Source organism: Argentina silus, assembly GCF_951799395.1.
Source record: "Argentina silus genome assembly, chromosome: 10".
Taxonomy (NCBI): domain Eukaryota; kingdom Metazoa; phylum Chordata; class Actinopteri; order Argentiniformes; family Argentinidae; genus Argentina; species Argentina silus.
Window position 1 is genome coordinate 9845895 of NC_139664.1, and position 10000 is coordinate 9855894.

General features: G+C 43.7%; 2 protein-coding genes across 3 annotated transcripts in view; one reads left to right on the forward strand and one right to left on the reverse strand.

The window, feature by feature from the left end:
* adam22 (ADAM metallopeptidase domain 22) overlaps positions 1 to 10000 on the reverse strand; it is a 50164-nt gene that overhangs the window by 12295 nt on the left and 27869 nt on the right. For both annotated transcript variants that reach the window (XM_083678433.1, XM_083678432.1), the window contains exons 7-14: positions 5102 to 5171; positions 4778 to 4854; positions 4029 to 4103; positions 3786 to 3857; positions 2338 to 2504; positions 2105 to 2189; positions 1823 to 1913; positions 1655 to 1706 (exon numbers count right to left, since the gene is read on the reverse strand). In XM_083678433.1, the coding sequence (XP_083534559.1) occupies positions 1655 to 1706; positions 1823 to 1913; positions 2105 to 2189; positions 2338 to 2504; positions 3786 to 3857; positions 4029 to 4103; positions 4778 to 4854; positions 5102 to 5171 (689 nt within the window). The remainder of the gene's footprint in view (positions 1 to 1654; positions 1707 to 1822; positions 1914 to 2104; positions 2190 to 2337; positions 2505 to 3785; positions 3858 to 4028; positions 4104 to 4777; positions 4855 to 5101; positions 5172 to 10000) is intronic.
* cldn12 (claudin 12) lies at positions 5339 to 9096 on the forward strand. Its single transcript, XM_083678435.1, has 3 exons — positions 5339 to 5445; positions 6173 to 6446; positions 6641 to 9096. The coding sequence occupies exons 2-3, from the start codon at positions 6228 to 6230 to the stop codon at positions 7433 to 7435; spliced, it is 1014 nt and encodes a 337-aa protein (XP_083534561.1). The 5' UTR covers positions 5339 to 5445; positions 6173 to 6227; the 3' UTR covers positions 7436 to 9096.

The window sequence follows — 10000 nt, forward strand, 5'->3', positions numbered from 1 at the left end:
TCTGGGTAAGGGCCATGCGCAGGGGACAATGTCACTTCTGACCTCTAATATGTGACCTAAACCTAGGGTGAGGTCACTGAGGTCTCGTAACTAGGTAGCTATGGTAACCCCAATCATCAAGACTAGGGAAGGTACTGCTGTTACAAAATATGAAGTAGAGGATCTAGTATTATTTGTCTAGGATGGGAATGACATTGCAGACTGTATCAATCGGTTAGAGATGGAAGAGGACGTGATGGGTAGGGCTCATTGTCAAAGCGTAGGGGAGGAGAGGGATTCTCCCACATAATCATAATAAATCTGTTACTCCAAAAGTGCTCAGCAAGTGACATCAGCCCAAAACTAAAAATATATATATATAATACATATAAAAGTATATACAAAATTGATATTTAAAAAATACAGCTAATCAGAGGCGTTAGGCTGTATTTTTAAAAATATCATCTCAATAAGAACAAGCTAAGGCGGGACGTCGAGCCACAGAGGCCGTAATGCTATTGGATGGAATGGGAAAGGTTGTGATGACTGACAACCCTTCCAGGCAGCCGATTGGTTCAAACCGCACGAGCAGCGTTCCAGCCAAGCTTCTGCTCACCTGCTGTCCCATTTGGGATTGAGGGGAAACGCAAGAGGTATTTAAGAAGAGGGGTAAACACACACACTCATACATACACACAGACATAAGAACACACACACACACTCTCTTACAGAGTTACACACCCTTATGCTCACACATTTACTCTGCAAAGCAATCACACATACACACACGCATGTGCACGCACGCACGCACACACACACTGAAAGGAAAACATTGCAAAAGGTAAAAAGCAAAAACTCAGAAAGTGGCATAAAAGATGACCCATAACATAGGATCTATTTTGTCCTGACTCTGGTTTAGACAACTAGATCATCAACGTAAATGCTGGAGAGGTCTTTGCTTTGTGTCACAGGGCTACAGGGCAAAATCTCAAAATCATACCCTATTCACCACATACTGTACTTCTTTTGACCAAAACCACGTAGGGTTTTGGTCAATAGGGCTTTGGTAGGATTTGACAGAGTCACCCCTCCATTTGACAGTAGGGTATTATCAATACACAACCCAACCATTGAGTCAAGGTGACTCATGCATTGAATAAACAACAGTCTTTACTGCCATCTAGTGGTAAAATGACTGAAATACAATAACATTCAGTCAAAGTGTCCCCAGATTCAGGAATACATAATTAATTTTTCAAAAGGGTTTCTTTCTTATTTTTTAGACTTTTCTCTTTTTTCTGGGTAGGCATAAGATGGTCATCCTCAAAAGGACAAAGTGCTATTTGTTCTTATTTTGGAGTTAGGGTTAGGTGTGATGATAGGGTTAGTGGTTAAAATCTGATTTGTGGTAAGGTAGTGCTGTAATTTCTGTCCTTCCTTACATGGCCAAATAGTGACAACCCTCTTCCCCTGGGGCACTAACTGACAGAATTCTGAGGAGTTCTTGTGTTGCTAGCGCTACATTTAAAGCGATTAACAGAGCACACTATGACATCACAGAAACACAAAGATGAGAGACATATTTGGATAGCTGGCATTGCTGCAAGAAATGAGGCCTGTTGCTGTGGGGATGAGAGACAGTTTGTTAGGGAAAAATGCATTAGGAGAAACTTACCCAACATCATCCATGATACAGCCAGACCACCGATCATCACACTTGCACTCGCCTGTGGAAAACAGAACAGAAATGCTTCTACTGCATGGCCAAAGTGTGTGTGTGTGTGTGTGTGTGTGTGTGTGTGTGTGAGAAAGAGAGAGAGAGAGAGAGAGTAGACGTTTGTACCGTTGAGGATCCTCTTCTTATCAGAGAAGATGCCAATGTTCTGTCCCAGAGACTGTGCAAGGGTTATGGCCATCTCATCTGTCTTCCCATACTGAGAGAGAGAGAGAGAGAGAGAGAGAGAGAGAGGGAGAGAGATACGGGTTTCATCCAATGAAGTGTTTTCAAATTGTTGTTCAAATTCTATGGGTGTTCAAATTCTAGTCATGTGATCCACCAGGAAAGACTAGGTTCGGATTTGGGGGGGGTAAACTGATGCCAACATCTACATGGAGCAGGGCCTACCTCATTGACTCCTCCCCCTTTAGTCAAAGAACAGACTCCTCCCATATATGATGCTCCTCCCCAGCTGCTATGGAAGCGGTTCCCTCTGAGAAAAAGAGAGAACATGATCAAAAAAACAAAAATTCCAAGTAATGCAGGGGTAATTTTCTACACAGACAGACAGACAGAAAGAAGGACAGACAGACAGACAGACACACACACACACACACACACACACACACACACACACTTACGAGAAGAGGTGCACAGAGTCACACTTCTCCTTGATGAAGTCTCGTCGGTATTTCATGAACTCTCTCAGGGTCACCATGGGGTCATCATCGATGTTGAACCGGTTGTCAGCCGCCCAGGTCTCCATGGCAACCAGCACAATGCGGGTGTTGAGCTGCTCCTTGAAGATCTGGAGAGTAGAGAGTGACATTAGAATGCTAGTTTCCCTACTGGTGGAGCTGTATGACTCCCTATGAAAGGCCACTTCAATTAAGTGTCCTTAGAATGACTGAGATGGTCTGACTGACATTATAAGCTGACTGAAATCCCTAACCCTAACCTAATTTCGACAAACTTATGGCTGGGCTCATCATAACAACAACCATTATATATATATATATTATTTGTGTTTGTGATCCTAATCCGATTGCAGCCTATGAGAACCCTGCTCTAGGGCCAGACAGAATCAACAGAAGCTGTTCTGTCAGAACGTAATAGAGACTTTTGAAGGACACCATGGGGACGAATGGCACTGCAAGAGGAAATGTTTGTTTTAATGGGATGAAAATCTATTAAGCTCCCTGCCCAGAGAAACACTAGAGAGAGGAACAGCAATGAAGGCTGATTGGTTTAGCTGAATCGGAGCAGAGATGGGCAGAGATGAACGACAGAGGAAAGGGATGGATAGCTGTTGTTTGTTTATCGGCTCAAGATGGAGAGAGATGAGCCGGGGAAGGTGACGGACTGAGGAGAGAGAAGGGTCACCTGTGTTTGCCTGTTTGTGATTACTCAGTAAACCAAGGGCTCAAGAAAACGTTCCATTAACTATGCCCATTGGATAATACAGCTTTCAGTTCTATCCTATTCTTTTTTTAAATTCTATCTAGTACTTATTCTGTTCAAATATATGTTTTCTCAATGTGAGTCTGGCCCGGGTGCCTCTGCAGCATGGCCTCCAACGAAAAGTGGGATGGAGAGAGACCGATATAGTCCTGTATGGAGATCAGTGTTTCCTCTCCATAGCATCCGTTTCATATGATCACTGACTTTCAAGGGCACAAAAACAGACATGACCATTTTCCTGTTTCACCAGCCTATCATCTTACAGCAGTGACACTGTTCCTCTCTATCAGGAATCAAATTTCAGCAGCACAGCAGACAGGGGAGGCTAAGGAGACCAGTTATCATTGCAGATGGCAGCCGTGACTGAAAATTCCAACCTTGCTCTGTTGGAATTCTAGCAGAGGTGACACTTCTGTCTTTTAGCCTTTAGAACTCATTATTAGTCAGTGGCTGTGGATGAGTAGTGAGAGTGGGAGAGGAAAGAGGGCTAGCTGACAAAGGGTGGTTACAAACAAGTGGCCTTCTCGTCCTACGGTCACTCTAAGGGCACGTACTATCCTCAGTCCCAATAAAATATAATCTCTTGCAAGTGTATTGATATAATACATGGACTATGTCAAATACTTACCATATCAGCCATATTGACCACTGACTTAGCATAGTTATTGGTCTGACCAACAGAGAGGCGATGCTTCTTGTACTGATGACAGAGAGAGAAAACAACATTCACTTTTTTCATCCCTACTAATAACAAATCATAAACAGACGTAAGAAGCTATTGAAAAGGACATTTAGCTTTTTTATTAATTAAATTAAATTTACATTCGCTTATCATTTATCTGCAGAGAAGATATAGAGAGTTGCTGCTCACCATCAGATGGTCATTGATTACCATCAGCTCGATGTATTTGGTCTCATCTTCAACACTGCGAGAGATTCGGGGGGCCTACAAAAGCAACACAGAGATATGTTTTTTTTACCAAAACAATGAAAACTTATTGTTGCACTACTCTGTGGCACTGTCACTTTTGCATTTCACTGTATACTTGTATGCACGTGACAAATAAAGAATCTTGAATCTTGAAAATACTGGGTGAACAGTAAAATAACACAGGAGCTGATTAAGAGTGAATACAGTAGCAGGGGATAAATGAGGGGGTGTACAAGCTGCATCAGGTCTGCTTCTACTCAATGATGTCAGCATTGCTCCAAGGAGTGGGAGAGAGACATCTGCAGACAAAACCACATTAGTCTGTCTCTGTCTACAGGCAGAGAGGAGGCACGGAGAACAACCTCCACTCACTGGTGAATATTTCATGAGGAAGGAAGGGTGGGGTAGAGGGTGTGTGTGGGGGTGGAGACACAAATACTGTACACACACGCACACGCACACGCGCGCACACACACACACACACACACACACACACACACACACACACACACACACACACACACACACACACACACACACACACACACACACACACACACACACACACACACACACACACACACACACACACACACACACACACACACACACACACACACACACACACCTCAAGCATTCAGCATTCCTCCATTAATATGACCATGGGGGTAGTATAAGCCTGTAAGCACCTGTCTCTTTTTCCTCCTGTGGACAACCTTTGACCCAGGAAATGGAGGACTTGGGAACGGAGGCTCTGGAAGATCAACTGCAAATTACAAACAAACAAAGGAGGGTTAGCATTATAACATTTAACCCAGACATGCAGATCAATGAGTATGATCAATCAGCACTACTGTACTTGTTTTGATTCAACATTACTTTATGTCATCTTCATTGCTGAGTGCCATCTTATTCAATTTGATGCAAACATTCACTCATGTATCAATTGATGTTTCTTCCACCTCTCATAGGCATAACTACAGAATTCAGATTTTATGGGCAAAGCAATTTACCATTTGGGAGGTAGTCAGCAAGTCCCTCCTGCCCAGCAGACTTATAAATCATGTGGATTTGGACATCTCCCTGCAAGACATGAAAGGGAGAAGTGGGGTGTTATTCATTGATATTCACACCAGGAACTCAATCAAGTGCCGTCTGCCAGCATCAATCAACAAAACCTGTATCCACTTCATTGGGTAACGTGAACGCGCTGGTGACGTCAGTCTGTTCTCCTGCCAACCACGGAGACGCGCATGGGAAACAACTCCTTGCCAGGAACTAAGAAATCCAGCTACAACGAGCAGGAAATGGCACCGATTTCGCCCTAATAAACGCGATTGAATCGCAATAATCAAAGGTATGGATATTTATATCTCAATGCAAATGAATGATTTGAGTTTGTGTGAGTTCTAGCGCTTGTGAGCCCCACCTCTTGAAAATTGAGTCGCAACAGGTTGCCATTGTTTTGACAGGCGTTAGCTAGCATAGCAGCCAGGCAAACGTAGCTAGTTATAGCTAGCAAGATCATTTACCTCCCAGTCCCAGGTGGTTAATGAGAACTCAAGTCAACATTGTTTGAACAACATAAAAGACATCTCTGAAATTACAATCTGGCTGATTAGCGGCAAACAAATGCTATCTACATTGCTAGCAACATTAATTGGCTAGCTAATCATCTGGCTAGTCTCTCTGTGCCTAGGGACATATTCTCTAACTCTCTAGGCTACATTAAGCCAGAAATATTCTGCGTGATTCATTCTATTCACTTTGGTTATGCTTACGTTGGCTATCTTTGAGACGTTATCAACTTATCAGCTGCATTGTGCAGTTTAAAACAAAGTAGACCACAGCCCATTGTCTATTGTTTTGCCAGGCAGCCCATGTGGTCGTGTATTGTCAAGTATTTGCCTTGGCTCAGTTTACAACTCATATAGTACGTATCTGAGTAGCAGTGAAATGAGAGCATTGTTTCTGAGGGATATTGGGTCAACCATGCTGTAGTGAATAGGAGGGGGGGCGCTCTGGAATGATCAGCTGATCTGTGTATCCCAACTTTTTCTCTCTCTCTCTCTCTGCCTCCATAGAAACAGGACGTCCTTTACTGATTGTGTGTAACATCAGTTCCTGTCGGTGACAACCATGTCGTGCCGGGACATCCACGCCACCAATGCCTTCTCCTTCATCATCGCCATGGTTTCCGTGGGCGGTATCGCTGTGGCTGCGCTTATCCCCCAGTGGCGTGTGACAAGACTTGTCACTTTCAACCGAAACGCCAAAAACATCAGCGTGTACGATGGCCTGTGGGCCAAGTGTGTAAAACAAGACGGCTACTCTGGCTGCTACTACTACGACTCAGAGGTATTATGACCTGGTCAAATTACAATAAACTCTGGGTTTGCATGATCACAGTCATCTCTAATTGATACCTTCTTGTCCATATGTGCACCACTTTAGCTCTGCTGTAGGTAAAAGAGTACACTACTTCTCAATAGAGTTCTAATACATTTGTCCTTAAAATCCCTAATAATGTGTATTCATTCATTCTTTCTCAGTGGTACATCAAAGTGGACCAGCTGGACCTGCGGCTCCTCCAGTTCTGCCTGCCCACAGGGCTGCTGTTTGGCTCTCTGGCTCTGATACTGTGCATGGCTGGGATGTGTAAAACCTGCTGCTCTAACAAGCCTGAAGCAGACATCAAAACCAGCCGTTGCCTGGTCAACAGCGCCGGCTGCCACCTAGTGGCCGGGACGTTCTTGTTCCTGGGAGGAGCAATCGCCATGGCACCCTCGGTGTGGTTCCTATTCCGTACCAAGGAGATGAATGTGAAATTTGACCACATTTTCTCTGATGGCTTTGCAGTCTATGTGGCCATTGGCTGTTCAGGCGGACTCATGCTCGCCGCCCTGCTGATGTTCATGTGGTATTGCATGTGTAAAAAGCTGCCCTCACCCTTCTGGCTGCCTTTACCTTCCATGCCCACCTCTCTGTCCTCACAGCCCCTCACTGCCAACGGATACCCCCCCTCCCCAGTCTACGGCCCCCAGACCTTCCCACCCCAGGCGTATGCCCCCACAGTCATCGATACCCAGTCGTACCTGGCCACGCAGGCCTACCCTCAGAGCCTGGCTCCCCCTGCCCAGCCCCAGGTCTATATGTCCCAGATCTCAGCCCCAGATGGGTATGGGTCAGAGGTGGGGGGACCCCAGGCCTATAGTTATGCTCCATCACAGAGCTATGCCCCCTCTCAGCAAGGCTACGCTTCCAGCTACGCAGGCCATCGCTACTCCTCCCGCTCACGAATGTCTGGCATAGAGATAGACATCCCCGTGCTCACACAGGGACTCTGAGGACGGGGACATAGAGATAGACATCCCTGTACTCACACAGGGACTCTGAGGACGGGGACATTTAGCTGATGCAAGCACAATTAGCTCCATTTAGGTGTCTAGCCCCGATCCTTCCTCGATGCTGATCGATCTGAAAAGAGCAGGTAGATGATAGGAATCAAGACTAACTGCTCTACATAAGTTGAGGTTCAGGCATGTTACTTTCACCTATCCAGTCCTTTCAGATGTGTGAACACCAAGTGGTATAGGGGACTTTCTCATGGCCCTGTTAAGTGTGAATGAATGACGGATAGGATCAGGCTGACTGTCTGCACCAGTAATTCAGCTTCGTCACTCACCTAAGCTCTCCTGGAGGGAGACCCTAGACACAATGTTTAGTATTATTGTTGACTACAGCATTCAGGCTTTACATTTGGGGGAGGGGGGGAGAGAAGAAGAAGAAAGCGACAAGGTGTTTTATTTCACATATTCAATATTTATGTTAACAAATGCATCACAACTGTATGTCTCTTGAACACTAAAAGCTGCCTGTAGCGTAGCCTCCTCTTAGCACTGACACTGTTCCCACTAATCTTAAATCACTAGGAAAATGAAGAAAACTGAACTTTACTACAGTTATGTTGAAGGGACACTAACTAAATATCTGACTAATCGCTATCGTCTCCTGTGCTTTTGTGTTGTATAAGGTGTAGCCGATGTTGTGATTTTTATAAGTCTGTGAAGCAGCTTACTACTGTTGTGCCTAGTTCAGAACAGCCATTATTCTGATGACGTACATCCTGTGTTTGCTGTACTGGATTATGTTTATACTATATGAGGTTACATTTGCCTTTCTTGTGATAATTTTATACATTGTACTATGTTTATCAAGAAATACATTTTGTTGTATTTCTAATGTTCAAAGTTACATAATGATGCCACTGGACTTTATAAGGTTATTTGCTGTGAATCATCAACCACCCCTTGTTCTCTGTAAAACAGAACCTCCATAGGAATGCTTGCGGGATGTGTAAAACCAGAAACCATGTTACTGCTCTGTGCCTCTGTCCCCTACCTAGGCTATTGGATTAGATGATACTGTAAATGTATATCCAATGCTGTAGCATGATATCTTGTATGTTAATTTAGTGATAAATTATAAGAGAATCTACACTGAATTGTGTAAAATGCTGAGTGACTGTTTTTGGTTAATCCGTCCAATACTACTGTGGTTTATTTCACTAATCCTGTAATATTGCATTCCATTGATTTGCTACAGGATCTTAACACTGCCTGAATGCTCAGGGCTGAATTCTAGAATTCACTGTAAGAGGATTCTGTCACTATCTGTCTCTAATGGTGTTATACACCAAAGTCAACCAAGCATCCCAAAGGGGATCTTGTGTTAAAACTTATAAAACCAATTTAATGTTTGAAATCGCCATTTTTACTTCTTATACTTGCATTACGTTTGCTAGATGAATGCTAAAACCAATTCTAACTCAAGAGCTTTGAATCAAGAGCTTTGCCTTGCCATAAATACCCTTTGTATCAGCTCATAGTATTCAACAGGCTCTTTCTGTTGCAAAGGACAGTCCATGTGCTTATCTCTGTGTGTGAAATATCTTTGTCCACACTGGCCTTTTTATTTTTTTTTATTTTTAAATAAAACCATTAATTTAGTTAAACTGTCACCATGCATATTTTCTCCAGAGGCCAAAGATGACTAATACTGGTGTTATGTTTCCATCAGAGATTTATTTACTGTCACTAAGTACTTAATGTGATTAACAGGACTGGAAAATTGCCACACAAAATGAATCACCTGTTTGCACAGCGCAGAGTGAATGTATTCGTTTGACTGATTTCTTCGTCTGGCCGTTTGAACTCTTCTCAGTTGAAGAGGCAGAGAGGTGAAACTGAGTGGCGTCTCTCAGTCAGATTGGATTACCAACAGGGAGGTGGTCATTTCCGGTACTCAGGCAAGGGGCTGCAGCGTCAGCTGGTTATGGCCCCACTTTGGCACTTAATTGATCAGTTAAAGAAGTAATCAATGGGGCTATGAGGTCCACTCACCTGGCTTCCTAGAAGGGTATTTCAGTCGCCTAACGTTAGCATACTCTCTTTGTATCATCATCATCTCCTTCGTCTGACGACACAGTTATCTAATTGTAAAAGACTAGATTGGTCAATACAATTGCCAGAGCCTACAAGAGTTTGGGATGTGTTTTCACCTGTCTAATTATGTAGTGCAGACAGAGGAAAAGAGAGGAGGCCACTTCAGACTACTGAGATACACCCCAGGTCTATGTCATCAGATACTGATTGAAAGAGGGATGGAAATCCTACATACACTATGGGCCTCTAGGAATGGAACGTGCCTCTGACTGCAGTCTATATACTGTACCAACTGTTTCTGCACTCAACAACACTAAATCATTTCTTTCCAAAGGCAAGACCACTACCAGTTGACTTAAGCAGAAATAGACTAGCTATTAGACTAGCCAAGGCTATCATTCTTACACATTCTGAGTATGTTACTGCTGACCCATCCCATATACACACAGTCAACGGCATGAACTGATA

Coding starts and splice junctions, on each gene's coding strand:
- cldn12 (XM_083678435.1), top strand. CDS start 6,228: ATGTCGTGCCGGGACATCCACGCCACCAATGCCTTCTCCTTCATCATC. Junction 6,447..6,640: donor GCTACTACTACGACTCAGAG/GTATTATGACCT, acceptor ATTCTTTCTCAG/TGGTACATCAAAGTGGACCA.